Source organism: Pangasianodon hypophthalmus, chromosome 2 (genome assembly GCF_027358585.1).
Source record: "Pangasianodon hypophthalmus isolate fPanHyp1 chromosome 2, fPanHyp1.pri, whole genome shotgun sequence".
NCBI classification, from domain to species: domain Eukaryota; kingdom Metazoa; phylum Chordata; class Actinopteri; order Siluriformes; family Pangasiidae; genus Pangasianodon; species Pangasianodon hypophthalmus.
The window spans coordinates 13,045,238-13,071,428 of record NC_069711.1 but is presented as its reverse complement, the minus strand read 5'-3'; the positions used below and the strand labels follow the sequence as shown (position 1 = coordinate 13,071,428).

Below are 26,191 nucleotides of genomic sequence, written 5' to 3'. Positions count from 1 at the left end.
AGAGTTCATGTAGTGTCTAGCAAACTCCAGGTGCTTACATTTGTGGTTAGATGAAAGAAAAGGCTTTCTTCTGGCACACCTTCCAAATAAGTTGTTGCCATGGAGATGACATCTAATTGTAGCTTTGGAGCCTTTAATTCAGTGATGTTATCACAAAGTAGCTTTACATCTGGATTTGGTGACCCCAAAATGCTACTGTCTTCTGCAAATCTCCAGCTGTGATCCTTGGAGCGATGTTTGCCTCTCTAACCATCTTCTTCACTGTGAGTGGGGTAAAATACACTTGCATCTTCTTTCAGGCAGGTTCATTACAGCTGTTGTTTTCTTCTCAATTATTGTCCTAACAGTGGATATGGACTATTTCATTTGTGTAGCTATTTGTTTAGTGTCCAACGCCTGATATACATATAGGACACTTTGTCCTCCCTTCATTGTGTATTCTCTAAACTCCTGCATGGTGATGAATGACTAAGGGGATTTGGCCTCTATGTCACCTCATTTATACCCCAGTGAAACAGGAAGTCATGGATGACCGCATAAAGAGTTCCTAAACATTTACATTTTGCTCATAAGAATCTCTCTGGGTGCTAATAATGGTGATGTGTGGTTTTGTAATTTTTTAGATGGTTTTCTTAATTTCTTTTAGAATAAATTTACTTCAATTAAAGGTTAGATTTCTCTCACATCTTCAGTGTGCAATCAAGCTAATCACAAAAACATTTTTTTACTCATCTTTACCAAAGAAGCTCACCTCTTTTTTTATAATATTGAAGAACATGATGGATCTTGTTGCACTCCTTCTTGCAGAACATTTTATTCTCCTTTATATTCTTAGGTTTGTGCATGTGACTTCCCGCTTCAATTCAGACCACATGTTTTCAACATGGTTCAAATCCAGGGACTGAGATGGTCATTGCAAAACATTGTTTTTGTGTCCCACAACCATTTCTGTGTTGATTTGTATGTAGTCTTCTAGGCTCAAACCAGGTTTTAGTCTAAAATATCCTGATACTTAGTGGAATTAACAATGCCATCGATCTTCGCAAGAGCCCCTGAGCCACTAAAAAACATACTGAATACTAAGATAAACATTTCATTAATTCATTCATTCTTTAGTAACCACTTTATCCTAGGCAGGGTGGCAGTTGATCCGGAGCCTATCCCAGGAACACTGAGCTTGAAGCAGCAATACACTCTGGATGGGACACCAGTCCATCGCAGGGTATCCTGCATACACACATTCACACCTGGGGGCTACTGAGCATAGCCAATCCATGTAAACATTTTTTTTGGGAGGTGGGAGGAACCCGGAGAACCCAGAAGAAATCCATATGGACATGGACATGCACAGAAACTCCACACAGACAGTAACTTAAGCTCAGGATTGAAGTGGTGGCTCCCGACTGGCGCAACAGAACAGCGTTAGTCCTATGACTGGGAGATCGCGAGTTAGACCCCGACGATGCCACTAGCCAATGTATGTTGAAGAAGGTAGATAGCACTTTCTTCTGAGTGTGTTGCACTACCCTGTAATATAGCCAGAGTAGCAGTTTGCAAAGATGCAGTAGTTGTTATGTGATTGGTGAGAGATAGCTAGTGGGTGGGATTTGGCAAAACATACTGGTGGAGAAAATGGAAGAAAAATCCATTAAAAACAAAGCATTAAAAAAAACAAAGAATTGAACTGGGGACCCTGGAGCTGTGAGGCAGCAGTGCTACCTGCTGTGCCACTGTGCTGTGCAAAAAAAGGAGGCTTAGTAAAAATATTTTAGTGGAAATGTTTATTTTATACAATCATTTCTGCCCATTCTCTGGAGTTAACTGTAGCCCACTCGTTTTTACACCTATACATCATCTCTGTAATATAAATACAACCAACAAAACTGATTTTTAAGTGAAAACAGAAATTGAGTCAGGCACATTAATTTTCATGTTGGAAAATTAATTCATGGTTTTAGTATTTTCCCCCTTATATAAAAAATACAATAGGTCTTTTAGTCCTGAACAGAATATAAAAATTAAGGGACAGTGCTGCATCTAAAAGCTAATGCCTCATTGAAATATCTTCCATCTGTGGTATTTGGTTGTAAAATTTCTTCAGTTTAATTCCAAACTAAATACTCTGGAAAGTCACACACAATTGGTCATTAGTAAGAGCTCTAGAGCAGGGAAGCAGAGCAGCGCATACTTCATGCATGTTTGCTTCTCTGTCTCCCATGTCACATATACACACCCGGAGAAACATAACGAGGGGATTATGGATTTAGGGAGAGGCTCCTAGTCTGTTAGTCTCACATGGATGCCTGTGAAGTTCACACATTTTTCACACACTTAGTTCTGCGACAGCAGTATTGGACAGTTAGTGGTGCCAGCTTAAAGTGTTTGTTTTCTTATAAGCCAGTATTAAAATAGTCAGAATAAAGGACCTTTACCATGAGCTAATCAGTTGCTTCCCCCTGGTGGCTTGATTCAAGAGATCAAAAAAAATCATGAGTAAAGGGGTTTCATATATTTCATGTATTTGATGCTATGACCAAATATTTAATATGCAGAGGAATCCTATCCTAACTCATATACAATTATAGTACATTATATTATTGTATAACACTGATATGGAATACACTGGATTGGGTAACTGACCAACATTAAGAACAAAATCATTAACAGTGTATAAAATAAAGTAATACACTAATAAGCGTGAACCTCAGACATAAACATCCAAATATTATGGTTGTGCTACCTTATGTGATTTCACAAAGTTATAGCATTAAAGCAGAACTTAATAGTCGGTTTATAATATTTTATATACATATGCACAAATTACAAAAGCTGTTAAAAGCATGTTCGTCTACTGCATAGAAACTGTCACAAACATACATTACAGTGTATAAACTAGAAAATATTTCAGATACAAATATATGACAATAATCTTTTGAAAAAACAACTTGTGCTATGCATCCAAAGTGTAAGAATTTATGAAAACCTACTCAAAGAGGACCATATACAATACATAAGCATATGATGAGCACACACAATTATACGCAAAGAACCATAATAAATGGTAACTGTATAAATGTTCAGCTTACCTCTGACTGAACATAACTTTCTAAAAAGTACAAAAAACCCTCAGTGTCTTCTTTTATAATTAACACAATAATTACCAACACCAAAGCGCAACAGTGTTTTAATGTGGGAAGCAAAAATGTGAGTAATCTTTTTTGTGTCAATATCACAGGTACTACTTTAAAACTTATTCCATGTTTACATGGACATCGAGCAGTCTAATCAGACAAACAGAGCCAAAAGAAAACCTTGATACTGATCTTTGAAATTTGCAGAGTAAAAATATTATGGATGTTAAATACTGTGATTTACACCTCAGCATAGTTGCATTCTCAAAGCAGAAGGTGTGGAATCATTTTCTATAACGTGGCTCTGACAGTAGTTCAGCTGTAACATAAATGATGGCTTAGACTAATGCCATAGTTCTAATCCATTATCATTTCTTTACTAACAGCTCATTCACTGAGAATTATATGGTGGATGCTCAAAGGTAAACCTATACTCGCTGATATGCTGATGTTTTCTGTTAGGTGACGTTTATACAACATTTATGGAAGGAGTCTCAAGTGTCAACACTTTGTAACGGTTAATCAAGGTCTTGTAAAAGTCTTTGTAAAAGTCTTCAGGACAGAGGACACTTTCCGGTTTCTCTCTAACATGACAAGCTGCATTTTTTGTATTATTAACTTCAAGAGAAAGAAAAAGAAGGAGGCTGGTGATCTAATGACTGTTTATAGTTCTTATAACATGATAAGTGATAACAGGAACTCACAGAGGTTCCATACCACTAAATCTAACTATAAAAAGCTTTTATTAATAAATAAAAAAATGTCACTGATGGCAAATTGCTGCGGTGCACGTGGAAGAACACTCTTCTGGCCATGCTGTTATATGAAAATAATCCACTTCCGGGTGGCATCATGGTGTCACACCACCCAGGCATGGATTACTTTCGTATAAGAGCATGGCCTGTCATTTGTTATTCCTTACTTAGCGTACATCTAATATGATATGACTTATCATATAATGAAGTCTGTGATTAATGGTATTATCTTAGCAGGCATAAACATGATGATCTGAAATAATGAAAAAAAAAAAAAAATCCAGATGCCTCTGCAGAACTGGTGACTGGTTGACTAAGGTGTGCTTGTTAGCTGCTGGAAGACAACAGCAGATCTGGTTCTTTGCTGTTTTCTGTGCTTTTACTCCCACATCCGGCTAATATCTGAGCCATGTGGGCAGCTCGGAGGGTGGCAGGGGAGGGTGGGGTCTCAGCCAGGCCCGGTTTCTTAGGGGGAATGGGTGGAGGGATGCCCCTATCAACCCTGGGGATTGTGGGAGAGCGAATTCCAGGAGACAGAGCGCCTGACGGGGCCAGGGCACGGTAGTCTGTGCCAAAGGGTGAGCTGTTGGGTGTTGAGGGTGTTTTGGTGCTGAAGCGGCTGAGAGCCTGAGTCACTGTGCTGCGGCCTGCCTGTTTGGAGTTGCACTCTGCTGGAGGATCTGCGGTGGCAGTGGGTGAAAAGTCACGAGGCGCCTGAGGGACAGGTGAGCCCAGCTGGGGGTCTTGCTCGGCAACAGACTGGAATTTGTGACGTGCCGCATGGAAACGCTGCTGGATCCCAGCCTGGTAAGCAGCCTGTAGGCTAGAGGAAGACCTTGTCTCGGGAGAGGAGCCTGTGCCACAGGTTGAAGGACTCTCATTATTCAGATTAGCAGGTGACATCTTCCCATTAGTCAGTTCATTATGGTCAGGGTTTAGTGTGGAATGAAAAGCTCCATTTTCTTCTCCATTCTCATTCCTCTGTCTCAAGCCACTCCCTCCTTCCTCTACTGGAGACTGATGACCGTTAATCTTCAGCTGGATCATGTCTGATTCTTCTGTTCCACCCTCCACTGAACCGTTTCTCACCTCCCTAAACTCGCTACTATGCTCCTCCTTGTCCTCCTCTCCCCTGAGCTGTCGTACCTCTCTCCTCAGCCTCTCCACCTCCGCCTGCAGAGCACTGCTGCATGCCTCTTCCCGTCTTAACCGCAGACCCAGCTGCTCCCTTTCTGTATCGAACTCAGCCAGCAGCTCTTCCCTCCTTGCCTCCATCTGCATGGCACGCTTCTTCTCCTCCTCAAGCTCTGCCCTCAGGCTTTGATTGGTGGCACGTTGGCGCTCCAGGCGGCGACTAAGCTCACTGGCACGCTGTCCCTCCTCATGGGCACGCAAGCTTGAGCGTTTGCACTCACGCCCCAGTGCTGCCATAAGCTGCTTGTGCTGTACTCGTTCATCCTCCAGCTGAGCTTGCAGTCGCTTGTTCTCCTTCTCCATGCGGGAGAACTTTGACTTTTCAAACTCCAACTAAACACACACAAAACCAATTATTATACAGTGATGAGTAATTAAATATTTTGAAATCAGCAATAATTAAATTAGTCACATTTGCATTTTTATTTTCTAATTACCAAACATTTTCCAAATCCTAATTGCTATATACAAGCCAAGAAAGCTCAGAATAGTCAACAAACGACCGTAAGAGCATTCATTTTCTCTGTTTTCAAAAAGGCAGATTACTGGCTGTGTTTGAAATATACAGAATATGCATACTACTCATCCTTAATTCACTGAAAAGCACAGTATGTAAACATGAGCATTTCCACTAAGACAGATAACATAATGCTTGGGCCAAACTTCCCTGTATGCGGCCACAGCTATCGTCATAAGTGTACTATGGTCTACAAAGCAACACACAAACAGATAAAAGAAAAGGAGAAGCTTGTTTTCATTCAGCTCATGAACAATAATGCATTTGTATTTAATAAAGGCAGCATGGTTAATTTTGAATGCGCTTTATCTACGAATTACTGTTTAATACATAAATTATTTGTTAACATAATAAAAAAGCCTACATTTAATATTAGTGTTTCTCTTCATTTTTTTTTTTTAAAAAAAAAGCTTTTCACTTCCTAAATGACTGTAATGGTTTGATACTTTCACTTGGTTTAAAATGTACACTTCTGCTATAAAATTAAGGCTAATTTATTTTGGACTGACTTAAAGTCTTCTTATACAGTAATATATAATTTTTTAGTTTTTTTTTTATTTAAAAGTTCAGACCTTCTAAATTAAAGTAACAGTCACCATGGAAAAGCACTCCATCAAAAATAAAGCAGTATAAAATCATTTTGACCTAGCTGCCCTCAAAAGTGAATTTGACTGACAGGTAGTTACATGATTACTTGGATGGGAGACCGCCTTGTGGGCAGTGGTAGCTCAGTGGTTAAGACTCATGACCTTCTGACTACTGGTCAGAAGGTCATGAGTTCAATCCCCAGCACCGCCAAGCTACCACTGCTGGGCCCTTGAGCAAGGCCCTTAACCCTCAACTGCTCAGATGTATAAAAAATGAGATTAAATGTAAGTCGCTCTGGATAAGGGTGTCTGCCAAATGCCATAAATGTAAATGCCTTGAAATACCAGGGGCTGTAAGCTATTAGGTTAATGCTCTGAGTTACTGATCAGAAGGTTGGGGGTTCAAGCCCCAGCATCACCAAGCTGCTACTGTTGGGCCCTTGAGCAGGGAAATAGTATGTAGTGTACAGTATGCTAGTATTTCCAACACAGCCAAAAGTGGTGCAAGGTTCTGTACCTGCTGTAGGAGGCGCTCTCGTTCTTTCTCTAAGATGCACGTGACGTCATCTCCCTCAGCTGTATCCTCAGCATGCCTCCTCTTCTCCTCCTCTAAGTCTGCAATGACCTGAAACCAGCATATAGGGGCGCCAAAGAGGCAAACAGTATTAACCTATTAATCCCAAATCTCTCCTTGACCCGCTACAGCCTGTCAGAAACAGGAGAATCCAATGACAGTGGGACTACAGGTGTCAGTAGAGACATACAAATAAATCAGGAACACACAACATCTCTGGGTCATGGTCTCTATTTAACTTTTTAGATCTGTATCTAAAAAGGTATTAATAAATACGTGACATATAGCGGTTCATTTATCCAACCGTTCAACCACCCCATCATCTGGCTCACCCTTCTGTGCCTGCTCTCGGCAGCTGCAAGCTGTTTCAGCATCTTCTCCTGCATTCTCCTGCAGTGTCCCACCACCAGCCTGAGCATGGTCAGTGGATCAGAGCGCCTGCTGTCTGTCTCTCGTCTCTGTGAACAACTTGCGCCATTTCCTCTGCCCTGAGCAGAGCTCCGAAGAGCCTCGTTGTCCCTCTGCAGGGCCAGGAATGGATCGCTCAGATCATACTTCCCATAGCGCTCCCACACATACATTTCCCTGCGCTGGGCCTGCACAAAAGACAGGAGGTGCACAATGAAGAGGGAAAGGAAGAAAAAAAAAACAAGCACCATGTGTGTGTGAGTGTTCAGTAGTCTGGATTTTCTATATCAACATATATTACTGATGACTCTTGCCAAACTGTAGCTAAAGCTAGAAGATAGAGTATTGCAGAAGAGTACTGAAAGTCTGTCCAGATTCTCTCTCTCCACCCCACACATGCTTCTCTTTAGAAACAGGAAACACAATGATACAGAGCTCATGACCCTGCCACGAACAACATAAACCATCCTCTGAAGCTCACTGTGCATGATACACTTAATCGTTGGCCTTTTGCATTCATTTATTTTGTGCAGAGACAATGTGGGAGGTCCATAAAGGCAGAGAGGAAAATCTGCCTGGAGTAGGTCAGTGCTAGATGAGAGGCCCAAACAACTGCAGTCATGTAAGTCATTTAAGCTGCTCATGTCAGCATGCAACAAGGACACAACTGTACAGTTAGTAAAGGATTTATACAAGCTATAGTGGGAGTCTAGTTGGTAAAAGTAGACATGCTTAGGGAGGAGGGGAAGATTGAATGGAGGAGGGGAAGATTGAATGGAGAAGGGTGTTTTCTACGAACTTTAAGACCATAGTTTTGGATACTGCACACCTTATAGACAGGAGTCAGGTCAGAACATGAAAGACCATCTGATAAGTGTGTGTATGTGTGTGTGTGTGTTTAGGTGTGTATTTTGACCCTTTGTACCAGATGTGCTATAAAAGATGAGTCTCTACATGCTGACCTGCACTTACCATATGCGTGCTAAACTGGGGACTTATGGGAACATATGGGAAAATGCTTCCCATGAATCGTAAACTGCCAGGCAGGAAAGCAGTTTTTACTTTATATGGTGGCTGTTTGAAATTATACAGTGATGAACTACAGGTTTGTCTCCCAGTCACGAAATTAGTGAAGGTTTGACTAAAGTTTACTACAGAAAGGCCCACACAAACACATGAACAGCAATGAGTCATCCCTCTCTTCCATTCTTGGTGGTCTAGCTAGTGGTCTATGAACACTTTGTGACCTCGATGGCACTGGTTCTTGAGGAAGATGAAGGAAGACAGTGCAAGAGAAAGGTACTACATTGCTAACACAAAGAGAGGGAGTGTGAGGAAGGCAGGGCGCTCCTGTTATTCATAGAGGCTGTAAAGAACATTCCTACAAGATCTGTGTGTTAAGAATGCATGTTGAATACAGTATATATGGCAACAGCTGAGTGTGTGTGTGTGTGTATGTGTGTGAGACAATGGAAAAGCCCGCAGACAAAGAAACTTCAGACAGCAGAAAATAAAAGAGACGCAGGAGCTTTTCGTTTATAGGAAAGAACATCCAGTAAAATTAATTGTTTACATACCAGCACAGGTCAGTGGATCTACCAGATAGTTCTTCATTTCTACATATGTAAATCATAGTGACAGATAGGAAATTCTGCCTTTCCCTTTAGATAAACAGCATCCAGTGTTAAAAGTTAGCCACCTGGCAGTGATTTAACAAAGCTCTCAGAGTCTGATAATTCCACAGAGCTGAAGGCATCACTGCACCCGATGAGATTGAGTCTTGATGAGATGAGTGTGCTTTAGGCTTTTGGCATGGACTGACAGGGACAACTCTGCCGACACAAAGAGATAAGATTGCTTTAAGACACGGTCCTGAGAAAGAATGTGGCATGGAATTACCATTTTCCCGACCTAATGCTACTCACTGCAGACGAACAAAGACCTTTCAGTACATAAAGTCCCTGAGCCTTGAGAACATCTCTTCAATTAAATCCTAAGAGGGGAAAGAAACAGGAAAACAAAGAAAAGGTATTTTCTGGAAACGATCGTAAATTGAGAGCTCAGAATGAATGTAAAGACGACGGTCGTGTTTGTTTATGTTTGCAGAGACAACATACAGCTGGCATGACTATAATTGCCTCGGTTCTGTAAAAGCTCTCCTTCTACATTCTTTAGTGAACACCCACGACCCCCCCACACCCCACTCGCCCAACTTCACACGAAAGACAAACAAACTCCACACCAGGATCTTGCACTAGGCATGTAAGATGGAGCAGGAGGATCTGTGTTGACTGAGGCTGGCACTAATGAAACCACTCGGGCATCTCACTTCCTAATTCCGAAAACACTGCAATAAGTAAAAACATTTTAATATATAGCATAGACCACTCTGCTGGCTGCTTCCATTTCCCAATTTTCTTTTAGCATTAATATTATCATACAAATATTGAGAAAGTTTGCATTGGTCTTTCTTTCTTTCTTTCTTTCTTTCTTAGTTTGCTGTTTTTTTTTGGTTAGAAATTTAAAGCTGAACAGTTCCCAGTGCATTTCAGGTTGATTTGACTTTTACTCACCTCACTTGCTTTCAGTAGCTGCTTTATCCTGGTAAAAGTTACAGTGGGTCTGGAGCCCACACCACACACCCCAGATGGGACACTAGACCTTTGCAGATTTGATTTTTACTCTCAATACAAATTTCAGTAATATATATTTTTTTAATCCCAATCCTGCCCACTGCTGCAGAAAGTCTGACCAATCAACTGCTTGCTCCCACAGTTATTATTTTAATTTGTACCTGCCTGTGATATTTTCTAATGAACTTACTTGCTTCAATTAAAAACTGCCTATACATGTGACTTTTTTGCTGGCTCCATGGGATCCCAGTACTAAGAAAAGCTCTGCTGTCTGTATAAAATTAAAATTTGACTCAGCCTGATACATGTTTTTAAGTAGTAACAGGCGACCTTTTGTTGCTGTCTGTTCAAATAACATAGTATAAGAGTCATTGGTATGATTCATCTCTGAGTTGTCCCATTGCAATTTAAACTAAACTCCCAGTTAAATGATAACAAATAGAACTTGGTCCACAGGGATGTCACCACTACCAACAAGTCTAGTCCTTGAAGAAAAACTATTTCAGACATTTGACCTTTTTGTGAGCCTGACCCTGTTTGGATAAATTCCAACATCTAATCATTTCCTCTGCTGGTTACTATGATAATTCCACAGAAATCATACAAACATTCAACCACTTGTTCTTGAAAATCGTGCTAACGAGAATCTCAGATGGACTCATGGACGGACAACCCGAACCCCACTTGGCAGTGGAGGCATAAATAACTGCATAAGAAACTCCATTATTACTCAAAAAACAAAACGTGCTCCTACTAACAACAAGAAAGATCTGAGTAACAGTGTAACTTTGATCAATGCTACCGCATTTGATTCTTTATGTAATTTACACAATGTCTCAAGAACTTTAAGAACGCAGTGTCTATCTCTGCTACTCAGACAATAAAATACTTTTCACAGGTTATGTATTCTTTACTAAAATAATTACTTGAGTTAAAAGGGAACATTAGTATCTCGCAATGGAAGATGTAGATAAACCAACAGAACTGCTACTTGTGGCTGATGGCCAGCACTGCTACTGTGACGAGATAAATGCATGAGAGGAGAGGCTGTCAGAGACGCACTGTTAAAGCTCCTGTCAGTTTCCACCTCTTCACGTACTGCGAGTGACCAGTTACTGAGGAAGTGAGCCCCTGGACATTTTGATTTTGTGGAGTGACTTTTTCCAACTGCATACAAGGAATTATCCTTTGCTCTAATCTTATCAGGCGCAAACATTATCGTGAGGAAGCTGCAAGAGAAGAGCTCGGGAAGATTAACCTACCAACATCTGTTAAAAATACTGTCTGTTCATGGTACATCTGAGTGTGTGTGTGACAGAGATTAAACAACAGCCATGTTAAAGTCATAGGAGTTGCACATAAATTCACATGCAGATGGTCACGTAGGGGTCACACACTGGAATACCAATTTATTCAAAATTAAATAAATAAACATGCCTTCAATATAAATAAACACAGCAATATAAATAAACACAGCAATAGATATATAAATAATATTTTGTGAAATCATTCAATAAATAAGCAACTCTGAACTCATTATTATAAAATATTTTTTCATGAAGTTTATTTCACAACGATGGTTTTGAAAGTCATGAATAAATGCAGCAATATAAATATAAATACTTTTAAAGCCCTTTTTCATTTGATAATGAGACTTATTTCATAAGTCACAATGACACTTATTTCATCCTGTTGTAATCTGTTAACACAACACAATGGGGCTGTGATTGGCTAATCCTTTTCTATTGATTATTTTGCCTGGAGCTGGCGGTATGTTTCTAGCGAAGCTGTGAAGTTCTGCTAGCTTTCAGGCACATGGAACCACATGGAAGGTTTCAGAGAGTACCGAGATGTGATACTTTCTTTAATTGATCAAATAGATAAGACAGGATTTAAGAGCTGATGCTATTTTGACCCGCATTGAAGATTTGTTAGAAATGCTCGAGCGGATACGTGCTCTTCAAGATATAGGTCTAGGTATTGACAATGAAGTAGTCATTCGTTTAAGACTGACTGCGCACTGTCTGCGTTTGGAAGATGCTCATGAGGAAGTCTCCTCAAGCACAGGCGCAGGCCGTCCGGCTCTGGAAATTCCAGGTGAAATGCTCAACACATTTGCGTTATCTGGTCTACCAAGCCAAGGGATGGCTTGTTGGAGAATGTTGCTTTGGCCTGAATGTGTGAGCAACCACTGATCTTCTCTTGCCCACCAACACTGGCGTTGACTGACAGATTACAACAGAATGAAATAAAAGTGCCATTATGAAGTAAAAGTCTCATTTTGAAATGAAAAAGGCCATTTTGAAATAAAACCTGTTATTATGAATTAAAAAGGAACAGAAATGTGATATTATAAAAATGAATATTATAAAATATTTTATAACAAAGACAGTATTATTTATTTATTGAATTATTTCACAATATATTGACTCATTCGATTTTTTACTGCTGCACTTATTCATTTATATTATGTTTATTTAATTCTGAAAAAAATGGTATTCCATAACACACAGACTGGACATTTTTTGCAAATCACTGACACTTGCTTTAAATAACATCTCCTCCTCAAACCTCAAAACAAAGCAAGGCAAGCTAACAAAGCTAGTGTTATACTACCAGTGTGCTGAACATTGTACAACAACATTCCTCTTTTTGAACAGAAGCTTCTGGTGATGTTTTATGTCTCATGATTAGGTTTCTTCCCTTCAGACACTTCTCGCTAACAGCAGCCATAAGACATGGAAAACATGACTCTGAAGTTGGTTGGTCCCACTTCCTTATTTCTCCACAAGTTGTGCAAAATAAAGTGGATCACTTCCATAATTTGTATTAAACATAGACTCAGGCCTCAAGAGCTTTGACTTTACTGCAGAAACTAGGAGGCAGAACAATAATCCTAGTGTAATTAGTAATTAGTGCACTCAAGTCTATTAAAACAGTGAAGCAAAGCACAAAAGTTTCACAAAACATTCAAAGCAGGCTGTCAGGCCCATGCACAACATAACAATGCCTCTCTGTTGTTTTTACACACAAAAAGTCAATGACACATACTGACTAAGCGTCAATAGATGAGTGTGACGGAGATGACAGGATGGGCCCATTTCACAATGTTGAAAGATGACTATTGAAAACCAAAGAAAGCTCACAGAAGAATGCAGCCAAATTCCCAAAAACCTGAGCCAACTTGTCGAGAGGAGAGAAAAAGTCTAAAAAAAACATACATCTGTTTTCTTAATTGATTAATAGCTGCCATAATTCCGCAGTGCTGACAAACATGCACGCAAAACTATTGTACCCCTGCTGACACACAACTGACAATTCTTTTCTAAGTAATAGTATTTTCTCTCCAAACACATTTGGTTAAATTATTGGCATATTGAAAGAATATTTAAAAACAAACGAAATAGTTATCCTGTAAAAAATATTACTCTGCAGGAGTTCTGAATATCATGGCAGTGTAAAATCTGGGTATAAATATGAGGCTGTTTACTTATAAAACACCTTCACATGTAACAAAGAGCTTTCAACACAAAGAGAAAGACTGCTGTTGACCTGCACAAGTCGGGTAATGGATCTAAAAATACATGAGCTGTTAAAGTTACGACTAAACACAAATCAAGTCAGAAACAACTGAAAATCTGTCAGAAAGTGGGAGCATGAACATACTGTTACACTCTAAAATCAGCTAATACACACAACCTTCATAAAAAATAAGCACTAGAGCATCTCCAAGTGAACTTAAAGTTAACTTTTGTCACTGGATCTGCAGTTGGAAATGTGTTGTTATCAGATCAACACTTCATCAGTTTGTTCAGTGAAAGAGTATTATAAAGAAGTTAATGCAAGGGATAAAATATGGAGGTGCATCATTAATGCTTTGGGGCTGTTTTGCAGCTGGTGGATCTAGAGAAGATCAACGGCATCATGAATTCTACTATGTATCAGGATATTTTTGCTGAAAACGTATTGCTTCTGCCAGGAGATTGCACAATTTTCTCAAAATATAAAAAAAAGATTAAAATAAAACTATACAGCTTCTATGTGCGTAAATTCAAATTTTCACTTCATGTAACACTCATTTTAGCTCAATTTCAGGAAGGATGCCGATAATTCACTCAGAACATCACATTAATTTTATCCTTCCTTCCACTTCTGTTTGGAAGGATTGTTCATGTCACCACGTACTCCAAGCAAACACTCACAATCCAGAGTCCTCCCCAATGAGGAATTCATGACAAATCTTCTGTAACTACATGTGCGCGCCACTAAGTAAAGAAAATATGAGTTACTTATGTTTAATGTAATCTGATAATGTAAGGAAATAGTTATGTTCTAAGGAAATAGTTGTCAGTGGTTTATTTACACTCTACTGGTCTTGTACAAAGAAGACAAATTGAAGTCACAGTTGAATTAATATGAAGTAGAAGTGATTGCTATGTGTTGTAAATGAAAAGAGTACAGGTTTAATGCTGCCTGCTGAAACTCAGCTGTGCTCAGAAGGCTGGTTTCCATAAGTGTGGCTTCAGTGAAGTTAGAGTGTACTACATGCCTCAGTGTAGGAAATAAAAAAAGCTGGAGAGAGTCACATAGGAAAATACGCACTGGTGTAATTAGGCAGTAGAGGCATGTGCTACATACACATCTGGATTTTACTGACTGGTACAACTGTAGTATGTCTCTGGGGCATTCTGCATGCCATACAAAGCTCTACACCTGTCCAACAACTATCAGGGAGAGGCTTCTCACACACTCTGAAGCCAAAACCAAGTTTAATTCTGAATCCAGGTTTGTCTAAATATATGAACATTCAGTCGCTGCACACTGAACCCTCAATTTAAATCTGAATCTAAACCTAACGGGACTCTAAAACCAGGTAATATAAGGATACTAACGGATCCTAAACGGAACTGAAAACATCTCTCTTCTACTTACAGTGCGCAGCAGTGCCCATGTTTAGTTCATTTTGGAATTGCTTTATTTGCACTTCTGATCTGATCATATTTTTGTAAGTTTTAATCCAGATAATTCTGCTGCTGAAAAACAAAAGCTAGCATTAGTTGTTTTTTTTTTTTTTTTTTTAAAAAAAAGAAAGATTGCCAAAAAGGTTCACAAGGCATCTGATTAAGAATAGATGCTGGGACATGGACTTCTTGGATTGTTTGAGAATGCAGCTCAAATCAGGTGGTAAACTCCATCTCAGGCTAAATCCCGGCACAAGCACAGTGGTTGGTTCATATTTAAAGGCGTGCCCACTTGGGATTAAATCCTAATACAGGTACAAACCACAATGGAGATTTTGAAAAAGACCCACTTTGTATTCAAGTGTAATCTTAAGCAATAGTTCCACTTCACTGTTAGCCCACACAGACGAATCCTTGTGTTTGTCAGTGTTTGTCAATGTTAGAACCTTTAATGTTGTTGGTGTTTTCCCAGATTTTGCCTTCTCTACTGTTCAGTATGCATACTCTTAATAAAGATATTGTTGAGGCATTTGACATAATACTTTATGATATACCATAACTGGGCTGACATGCTCATGTCAGTGTTTTCAATCATGTTTTCATGTAGACGAACAAATTTTCGGAAACGCTGTTTGTGTGGATAGAATTTTTTCAGTGGCATCCACTGTGGGGTAGAAGTGTGTAATGCAAGAGGGTAGAAGTGTGCAAAAAAAGGGTGAAAAAGCTGCATTTGGCTGGTTTCAGGTTTCTTGAAGGAAAAACTTATTAACCTTCATCTTCCCTAGACGGTAGCTGTCATATGGGGAGAGCTGACTAGTGGCTGGAAATTGACAGGGGAGAAAAAAAAATCAAAGGAGTAAAACTGTATTTTCAAAAATATCTATACACATGTGGACAGGGCCTTAGTAGCACATGGTGGTGGTAACATTAGCCTAAGTGTTGTTCACTCGCAGATCTGCAGGGACCAGCCCTGATGAATGATTCCATGTAGGCGGCCGAAATTCCACTGGTTACTCAACAGGCAAGCGAAGACTTGAACTTGATGCAGGCAGCTACAGGGACCCAATGGAATGAGGTGAAGAAGGGCAATTAACAATGCACTCACTGAAGCATACTTTAGTTGTTCTCCAAGTTATCTGTGGGGTGTGGGTAGTGGTGTTTTAACATTTCCTGACTGGGGTTTCAGAATGGAAATTTCCCACTGGAAATTCCACAATGGAAATATCCATGGAACCCCAATTCCCCAGTGGAAATATCCAGTCTCTCAGGCGACTCATGCAGCCTTGGTCATATGCCAATATCTGTGTGCATTAGGGTAAAGAATAGCAGCATCAGACACAGAGCAGATCTAAAGAGCAGAACTCACTCTCACATACTCACCCTGAGTGCCTGGATGACGAGGTCTCGGGCCTCCAGTTCTCCCTCCAGCACACTGAAGAGCAGCAGCACATCTTTCTTACTCAGAGCGTCAACATTCAGCCTGGACTCCTGCATACAAAACAAGAGTGAATGAGCTATGCATATGTTTTTTTTGTTTTTTTTTACAATAGTACTCAAAAACATGACACTCAGCTCCTGGCTGGCTGATTCTGATTACATATCAGATAGCACAAAAGTCACTTTTTTGGAGTTTAAACAGTATTTGAGACTGATTCAAAGGAATATGTGCTCAGTTACTGATGTGGGGAAATAAGTCATGTCAGAGATTAGAAATGGTTTATATTTGTTAATATTATTCAGGAACAACATTCTGGTTGCTCTGGAATATTCTGACAGTCTTCGCTATTGTTAATTAAATCGCTGAGGATAAAACAATGCACCCTGTGACTGCCTTAATACTGAAATCTCTTATACTTTGTTATTTTATTATGTATATTATATTTAATTATATTATACATTATAGTTGTTAGCATTTATAGATTTAAAGGTATCAATAGCAGTAAAACACTTGCTCAAGACAGGCAGGTCTTGATTTAAGATCAGTTGTGTCCCACTGTTTTTTATATATTGAAGAAGGACGTCATAATTTTTATTACTTTATACTTACACTGTGTATAAAGTATACATAATTTTGTGAAACATCCAAAAAAACAAGTCAGTTCTGCTTATCACTTACATTATATGAGCTATAAACTATCCTTCCCTTAATAGCTTCCTTTTTTCTCTCTTTTGACGTTAATACATCCAAAAATCCTGAGAAGCCACAAAGCCCTTTCTCCTCTCTCATGTGACAGAAAACTTCCTGACTGTTACAAAGTGCTGACACTGAAGACTCCTTCTGAAAATGTTAAATAAATGTATCCTTCTAGAAAACTTCAATGACATCCATTTAGGTTTGTTACTATTACCTGTTATTATAGAACAGACAATAATAATGATAAGATACAGTGGTGTCTCGATACAATACATTTTCCATACAGCAAAAATAAGCAGTGCTTGCATATGTGCCTTGGGTTTTCATTTTCAGTGGAGTAAAACATTCGACATTATATAAGTAAAACAACTAAAACATAATGATAGTGTTTACATGATCCATTCAGACTCTTAGATACATATAACGAAACAAAAGCTGCATATTAGAATGTAACAAAATTAAATACGGCTAGCTCTCTGTCCTACTGACACCACATCACACACCCACCATGCACCCACTGTCCTGCCAACTGCTACCTCGTCACCCAGTGTGCAACTGAATGTGGAACAATGTTAAGACGCAATAACTATCCCGGTTCACTGTACGCAATAAGTGTCATGTGATACAATATGTGCAATAATGATGTACATGGATGTGTGCTGTTTTTTTCCCCCATATAAATTTATTGGATTTTTCAGTTTTTTCCATAACAAACAGAACAAAGTAGAACACAAAACAAACCAACTCGGCTCATTAATAATGACAGGTGGAAGACCCAGAGACTATGACATGACAGAAATATGGGTCTTACATGTTCACATTATACAAAACCTCTAACAAAAATAGCAGAGATATCCAAACCCATGTACATCATAAAAGGGTCCCATATTTTATGAAACACATTACTTCTATTATGTAACTTGCTGGTCAGAAAGTCCAGCGAAACATGTTCAAGTACAGTCCGGTGCCACTGTGTCTTAGACGGAACTTTGTCTGTGGTCCAGTTCAGAAGGATACATTTTCTAGCACAGAATGTGAGCATCCTGTAGAGTTGCCTTCTATGTTTCCCAATGATAGTGGCATTTGTCATCCCAAGTAACAGTGGACCACACTCTATAGTAGCAGAGAGGATCTTATTCACATTTAATAACATACCAAAACTGCTGTATTTTCCTGCAGGACCAAAGGCAGTGAGTGAGATTGCCCACTTCTGTTTTACATTTTGGACATAGCGGAGAAAGGTCCGAACTAAATTGATGGCGTTGGGAGGGGAGATATGAGCTCGATGTAGGATTTTAAGTTGAATCGCCTTCACTCTGTTACAAACACTCAGAGATATAACATTCTCCCAGGCTTCATCCCAGTCCTCCTCACTGATCTCCATGTTTAGTTCTTTTCCCAAGTCTTCTTCAACTGAGCTGTGTTCGTGACAGCACACTTGCTTCTTATTTTTGCAGCAAAACCCAGCAGCCTTCATTATGTTTTTTGTCTGAAAAGTGTCTCTTGTGTAATATGCTGCTTTCTTTACTGACATACAAACATTTTTCTGTAACATTTAATTTTGTGCTGGAAAACTAATGGTTGGAAATCTAAAATGTTTTTGTACTGAATCAATAATGTAGAAGTCATAAAATAAAAATCTATAACAAAGTTTGTACTAAAAAAAATTGGGTGCCTAAGACTTTTGCACAGTGCTGTACATTTATATACTTTATATACTTCTAGCACCATCGGGTACTGCCCTTTAAATTTTGTTGTACTGCTGTGCAGTGACAATAAAAGCATTCTATTTTATTCTATTCTTTCACTAGTGTGATTCTGGGTGATGTCTCTGAAGCATTAGGCTTTTCTTATTCTGTTGTTAGCTAGCTGTGTTGTCAGAATCCCATACCGCTCTGAACCTGTGGTTGTGTTTTTGAATCCTGTATTCTCCACTACCAAATATGAACTTTCCAATTGCTGCCGTGATTTCTTTAATGTTTTAACCCACCACTCACTGACATCATCATCGTAACTTACTGGGAAGCCCAAGTGCTCCCATACACCAGGCCTTAAAGACTTGAAGGAATGTTTCCCGTAGAGATGTACTAGTTTGCTAGTGTGTTGGCTCGTGAAAACAGTGTGCTTAGGAGAAGCATGTTTTTAAACCTCCATTGCTTCTCCCAATTTGAGCTAAAGACGAAGCTATTTTTTTAGAGGATGGCGTGTGGGCTAGGTTAAGTTTAATTGCTTAGTACCTCACGTAATATAAGCAGTGTTTTATGACAAGTAGCTTACTTTATTATGCAGTCTGTTGAATGTACAGTGGGTTCAGAAAGTTTCAAACCCCTTTATTTTAGGGGTTTAGATTTAATTTAAAATGAATTAAATTTACTTTTTTGGGTATTCCTCTACACACAGTAATCCATAACACAAATTTGTTAAAAATCAAAAACTGAAATTAGCTATTTGGAGTCCACCTGTGGCAACTGATTGGACATGATTCAGAAAGGCACAGACATTTGTGTATAAGGTCCCACAATTCACAGTAAGTCAAAGGAACTCTCTGCAGACCTCTGCGATCAAATTATTTTGAGAGACACATCTGGGCAAGGGTATAAAACCATTTCTAAAGCTTTGAATATTCCCAGGAGCACAGTGGGTTCCATTACTGTGAAATGGAAGAAGTTGGAAGAAGATGGAAGAAGAACCACTAGGTCTCTTCCTAGAGCTGGCCGTCCAGCCAAACTCTGTAACTGGGCTAGAAGGGCCTTGGTCAGGGAGGTCACCAAGAACCCACTGGCCACTCTAATAGGGGTTCAGAAGTAAACAAAAGCCACTCCTGAGTAAACGGACTCTGGGAGTATGAGGAAAAAGATTCTCTGGTCTGATAAGAAAAAAATTGAACTTTTTGGGCTGAACTCCAATTGCTACATCTAGTGAAAACCAGGTATTGCTCATTAACTGGTAATATAATCCCTATGGTGAAGCACAGTCATGGTAGCGTCATGCTATGAGGGTGCCTTTCAGCGGCAGGGGCAGGGAGACTGGTCAGAATTGAGGAGAGGATGAATGCAGCCAAATACAGAGCGGTCCTTGACGAAAGCCTGCTCCAGAGTACACATGACCACAGACTGGGGCAAAGGTTCACCTTTCATTATGACAACGACCCAAAGCATACAGCCAGGACTATGCTGGAGTGGCTTTGGAACAAGTCTTTGAATGTCCTTGAGTAGCCCAACAAGAGCTCAGACTTATAACCCATAGAACATCCTAGGAGAGGCCTGAACATGGCAGTTCACAGATGCTCCCCATTTAATATGACTGAGCCTGAGAGGATCTGCCAAGAAGAACAAGAGAAACTGCCCAAATCCAGGTGTGCAAACCTTGTAGAGACTTGTAGAGAGTGGTTTGCAAATTTCATGGTGGTATTTCTGCTGTTTTAATGTTAAAACAGCAGTCTGTTTTGGCTAAATATCAGAAGAATCATGAGCAATTTTTTTTCTGATTGTATTCCTCATTGTATTGCCAGTTACATAAGCCAAGTTTATATACTCAGAACATCTACTGGGTATGATTCTTAATGCACCAAAATGCTCTTTAAAAATATCATTAAATTCTAAGTGCACTCCTGATTTCAGACCATTCCAAACATCCTAGCCACAAAAACAGAAAGCCAGGCCTTTACTGGAGTATCTTAGGGGTAGGGATAAAAATAGGGAAGGCATATGGGAATAATTAACTCAGGTACAGGACTGAGTAGGTGCACTGTTTGGGGAGTGGAGGAATTGGCTGATAAAGCCCAGTCAATGCCTGGAGAAAAAAAAAAACACTCAGGGTCAGACAAAGGGAGTTGGAGGAAATTTGATGCTTACTTGGTAGCTTGCTCATACAAACCACAGTGCTGGGAATCCCCAGTCCTTTATGTATGAACACTGCACACCATTTAACACCACCTCTGCAGTTCTACAGAATCTCTCACATTAAAATCATTTCTTATCAGAAAGTATGCTTTTAATGGCAATAGCAAAATACATAAAATATGCAGCAAGCTTGGGGAAGAAAGAAGTTCTCACAGTATTTTTATAGACCCAGGCATACAGATGTATGTGAATGCACATCTGGATGGTGCATGTCCTTTTCTGTCACAAGGTTCATGAGAAAGAAAAACCATCAGTAACTGACAGCTATCCATTTTCTCCTCATGAGCCAAAGCCACATTCTATACCATCAGCGCTGTCATGTCTCAGTAGTCATCAGAATACTGAAAGTCTAAAATAAAGTCTGGCTTAACTGGGCGCAAATGGAATAGAACTGACTCAAATCTATGGAAGTCACATATTCAACAGTCTCTCATTGAGCTCAATAAACAATGACAATAAATGAATTTTTGGTAAATTTAATTCCCATCATCAACCATAAAGTGCACTGAACTCAAACTAAGCAGTCTTACTGCACTGCACAGCCAGTACTTTGCTTTCTGCAAATCTGCAGACTCACACTGAGATTAGTCTGGTCAGCCAAAGTTTCCACATCATGAAGTGATGAGGATTGAGTTACATAATACACTCTGAAACCACAATTTGGGCTACTGTACTTGATCAAAAATTCAGACTGAAAAGAACTACCGTTTCCTCCCTCATCAAACTGTTACCACTAATCTCAACATGGCTGTGTTAACACTTTCATGTTTGCATTAACCTCCCAAGTTGTTCCATACATGCTGTTTTTGTTTTATGAACTAAATTGAGTACGTTAAGTAGCTCTGTGGTCTTTAGTGGCGTTGAGAGCTTTCATGGTTTGTGTCTGACCACATGAAAAAATATATATATTGAGAAAATCTCTCTTCTTACAGCCATATAGGCCACTACACCACCACAATGAACCATATACTGTCCTATTACATTCAAACAGCAGGATATCGTATAATCATTGCTGCTATATTGATCCTATATATCATTTTGGTTAAATTAATGCTGGCCGGACCTTAACCCTGTCACTTTAAGAGTTCTCCAGCCACTCAGCCCACAATCAGTTTTAAAAGTTCTCCATTTCCACAAATCACTTCTTAGCTTTCCGGTCTTTTATCCAAGATCCGAGTTCCAAATGGCTCTCCATACAGGGGACAAAACCAACGATGGCTTCTACACTCAACGAAGTGCACTAAATATTCATTTGGGATTTAGCTCAGTCTTGCAGTGCTCCTTATATGGTTCAGTAATATGGCATTTCCTCTCTGGCCCTGAGCATTCGGCAGGGCTACGGTGTTAAACATCTCCAACCACTTCAGAAAGTGTGCCGACATTCCTTTAGGCTCCACAGCACACAACTCTTGACTGAATTCCAAGTGCTTTCCTATTGGATATAACATCCATGATTTCCTGCCTCTATTTTCTGCAGTGCACTTCAATGCAGCCATTTAGATTCAGCTTTTGAAGCTTTTCTTCTCAAAAAAAAAAAAAAAAACTCAGAGAGAGGAACATAAGTAATGAAAGCACACGGCCTTGCAGTGCAAAGTGAACTAGATGATGTGTCTGGTTGCTTCTAACATTTAATATTAGTATTAAATGTTGTTCCTTTCAGCTTTCAGTCAATAGTTTTACTCTGTTCTACCATTATATTCCTTAGTGCTTGCAGAACAACAACAACAACATCCAAGTTATTGTACAATAATAAGACATGAACAAGACTTTTGAAAACAACATGAAGGTGATATTAATACAGAGCTGATGGTGTTGTAAAGCCTGTGCATGTATTAAAAGCCTTGTGTGTGGATGTAAGGGAGCTGTAGCAGTGTGTTAGGCTGCTCCTGACAGCCATCCTGTGCTCATCTGATACCTGACTCCTGCACTGCAAAGCAACAAAGAGCAGGCTGTCCAACTTCTACACAAACCTGCATCACTCACAGTGCTAGTTTAAACATTCCCAAACGCACGATAATATCGTCTCGGATGAAACAATCCAGTCAGCGTTTTCTACACATCCTCTTGACACTCTTGCTAAACGGCTGTAGCGTGATTTTGCACGAAGTTTGCAAACTGTTGCGCTGTACTTTCCCCCATTCCACGCATGTGAAAGAAAAAATGTAGGAAATAATAATGAAAAAAAAACATTCAAGTTTAGGCTATAGGATGGAAGTTCTTACCGTGGTCGGCGCCATTCCAGCTTTGTTCAGTTTCTAACACTGGTCATCAGCTTTGGATTTAAGGACGAGTAACCTACATACCGCATTTCGTGATGAAGAGACAACGGGAACGACTAACAATGATTGACATCCCAGGCAGCCAATAAGCAAACTGGATTGAATGTTGTGGACCAATAGGAACGCGATGTAGGCAGCAGGAGGCAGGAATTGCAGGAGAGGGCTGATGATGGACTCTGTTCTTTGTGCAGCCTCCGTCTCCCTCGGACTGCCCCTCTGTGAGCGGGATAGTGTGGGGACGAGGGTAGAGCTGTTCTCTCAGAGTTTACACACAATTTCTAACATTCACAGACATAAAGACGTGATTAAACAACAATGTGTGAAGTGCATGGTTTATTTTTCTTAACAATTAATCTACATTATGTACCTCAAATACCCTTTTACCCTTTCAGACTTCAGTTAAATAGAAATCATTGCATACATGGCACAGAAGTGAGCTAATTAGCTAAATTAGCTCCTATAATGAGCTAATTAGCATCCTTTTTTAACTTTTACCCACACACTGTAACTCAGAGTTGACGCCAAAATTTTACACACTTCAGTTCAAGACATTCAAACTCAATGTTTCATAACTCCACACATTTCAAGTTACCATATATTTCCTGTATTAAGTCAATTAGGATGTGTATTTGCATAAGAGGTTATTTAAAAAAATCATAGAGACAGATTTATTTTAGCTTTTATTAAATTTAGTTTATGTGTGTAAAAAGTTCATATACACTTTGATAGTATGTGGTGACATTGCCTTTGAATTGCGTGAACTTGAATCTGCAGTGACACTTGGGGTAGCCTCCCACAAGCTCCTCACAATACCTTGCCAGAGTTTTTGCTCATTTCCCACTACAGAACTGGCATAACTCAGTCAGGTTTGTGGGTCTCCTTGATCAGACATGCTTTTTCAGTTCAGTCCACACATTTTTTTTCCTACTGGATTGAGAGGATTGAGGTCAGGGCTTTGTGCCACTCCAATACTTTCATGTTGTTGTCTTTAAGCCATTCTGTTAGAACTTCGTGGGTATGTTTAGCATCATTGTCCTGCAAGAAGACTCAGTTGCAACCAGGTTTTAGCTTTCTGGCTGATCTATCTCCTGAAGTGCACCAGTCCCAGCAAAACACCCCCACAACATGATGCTGCCACCCTCATGCTTCACAGTTGGGATAATGTTCTTTGGATTAAAAACTTCGTCCTTTTCCCTCCAAATTTTGTTTAATCTGACCAACTTTTTGGCTTTTTTATGCTGGTCTTAGAGTAGGAGCTTCTTCCTTGACTGACAGCCTTTTAGGTCTTTTAGGCGATGTAGGACTCTCCTATGCTGGGATTAAATTTGTGACTTAAATTTGCATACTGTTGTTTGTATTGATGTTCGTGGTACCTTCAGTTGTTTGTAAATTACTCCTATAGAGGAACCAGACTTGTGGAGGTTCATGATTTATTTTATTTTATTTTAATCTTTTTGAGGTCTTGGCTGAGTTGCTTAGAATCCCCCATGGTCTCAAGGGCAAAAAGGCACTCACTCTTTTACAGCCTCATGAGCACTCCCAGTTAAATCTAAATTATATCAATGGGCCAATTAGAAGCTTCTGAAAGTCCTTACATCAATTTCTTTTATCTTCCAGACTGTTTAAAGAGACAGTCAACTTGGTGTATGTAAACTTTTGACCCACTGGAATTCTGATACAGTGAAGTAAAGCTGAAATAAATCGGTCTCTAATGGATTTTCTAATGGTCTCTAATGTTTTAACACTAATGTAAACAAAGTAGATGCCATAACTGTCATGGTAAAATAAATGTATGGTAACATGAAATCTGTGGAAATCTGACATTGATTTTTCCATCCTAAGTTCACTAAATCCTTGGTTATGACTACATAGTTACCTAAGTAAACCTAACTGAAAATACAGGCACGTTGAGCAATGAATATCTTGTGCGCCATCAATGGGTCATTAATGGTGTTAACATTAAAAGTCTTTTAGATTCCTCACTTCCTTGGTGAAGCCCTAGATTCTGAAATGGGTACATGTAACCACATTTTTAGAAGAGCTATGTCTTAGTTACTGCTCAGGTTCTCATTTACTATACTCAATTTGTTGCAAGCACTTAGCAAGACATAAATAAAAATTCAATTCAAATAGACAGCATATAGGAAAATAATTAACAAAGGTCTGGTGTAATGATACCACCCAAAGTTGATTATTTTCCTATGACAGCACACACTGAAGTGTTTTATTTCCCTTATATCACAGCAGTTTTCCAACACTAACAATTTTTAATGCCCCTTATACCACAGCAATTTGTCAAAGCTAACTTTTTTTTTAATTATTAAAGAACGACACCCCTTATTTTTTTATCCATTTATAGTTACATTTAATGTTATGGAATGTCTGTGAACAGTTTAGTTCCTGTTTTTACTTATGTTATAGCAGCTAGAAACAGTTAGAAATTTTTTTTTTCATAATAACAGATTGACCTAATAGAGTCACTGCTGCATTTCTTATGGTCCGTCATGTTACATATTTTCAAAACAATTTTGATACAAATGGTTAACTGCTTCCTTGGAAGTAAACCTGTACCCGTAGCACACTTTCTGTATCGTTGCCATGTTTTTTGTTTTTTTTTTACAGAGCATGTGTTCTGTTAGGTCTGAAGAGAGAGCATGAAATCTTACCTGTTTGATTTTAGCAGGTAGCTGGCTCTTGCCAAAATCATCACTGCAGCTTTAAAAGTTGATATAATACAGAGCTAATTGGCAACCACACATATTTTCTAGAAAGTAGGATGACAAGGTGTCCAGAAACACGGTGCAAAAAATGTTATGCAAAACAACTTTTTTTCATTTAAAAATGAAAATTATATTACCAATTTAAATCCATTTGATAAATACAGGCATTTCACAAGGCATGCCCAACAAAGACACAAGACGTTATTACAATTCTTTCTAGCAACACACACTGAAATCCTGCAACATGTTAAAGAACATTTTATCGTTCCAAAGTCTCAAAAAAGGTCTCACTGAGGAAGAGCCCTTGGGCTGTCCTTTGGGCTAATGAAAAAGGGTTCCTAATAAAGGTATAACCCAATAACAATGCGTGTCTGGAAAGGAATACCCACAAAGCCT

At 39.2% G+C, this 26,191-nt stretch overlaps 1 protein-coding gene across 3 annotated transcripts; it reads right to left on the bottom strand.

Moving 5' to 3' along the window:
• Nucleotides 1-1,766: 1,766 nt before the first annotated feature.
• Nucleotides 1,767-26,191, bottom strand: cttnbp2nla (CTTNBP2 N-terminal like a). 3 transcript variants are annotated; one of them, XM_026928202.3, is made up of 5 exons: nt 23,019-26,191; nt 16,141-16,248; nt 7,091-7,354; nt 6,702-6,809; nt 1,767-5,413 (listed from the first exon to the last, which is right to left on the bottom strand). In XM_026928202.3, the coding sequence occupies exons 1-5, from the start codon at nt 23,031-23,033 to the stop codon at nt 4,214-4,216; spliced, it is 1,695 nt and encodes a 564-aa protein (XP_026784003.3). In that variant the 5' UTR covers nt 23,034-26,191; the 3' UTR covers nt 1,767-4,213. The 3 variants fall into 3 exon arrangements, with proteins under 3 accessions (XP_026784003.3, XP_034154816.2, XP_053085731.1); XM_034298925.2 differs by lacking the exon at nt 23,019-26,191 and adding an exon at nt 15,866-16,061; XM_053229756.1 differs by lacking the exons at nt 16,141-16,248; nt 23,019-26,191 and adding an exon at nt 8,744-15,853.

Excerpts from the sequence above, each read along its gene's own strand:
- cttnbp2nla (XM_026928202.3), bottom strand. Across the intron at positions 7,355-16,140 it reads TCGTCATCCAGGCACTCAGG|GCCCAGCGCAGGGAAATGTA; the intron begins GTGAGTATGTGA and ends TCTTTTGTGCAG. Across the intron at positions 6,810-7,090 it reads CCGAGAGCAGGCACAGAAGG|GTCATTGCAGACTTAGAGGA; the intron begins GTGAGCCAGATG and ends TGCTGGTTTCAG.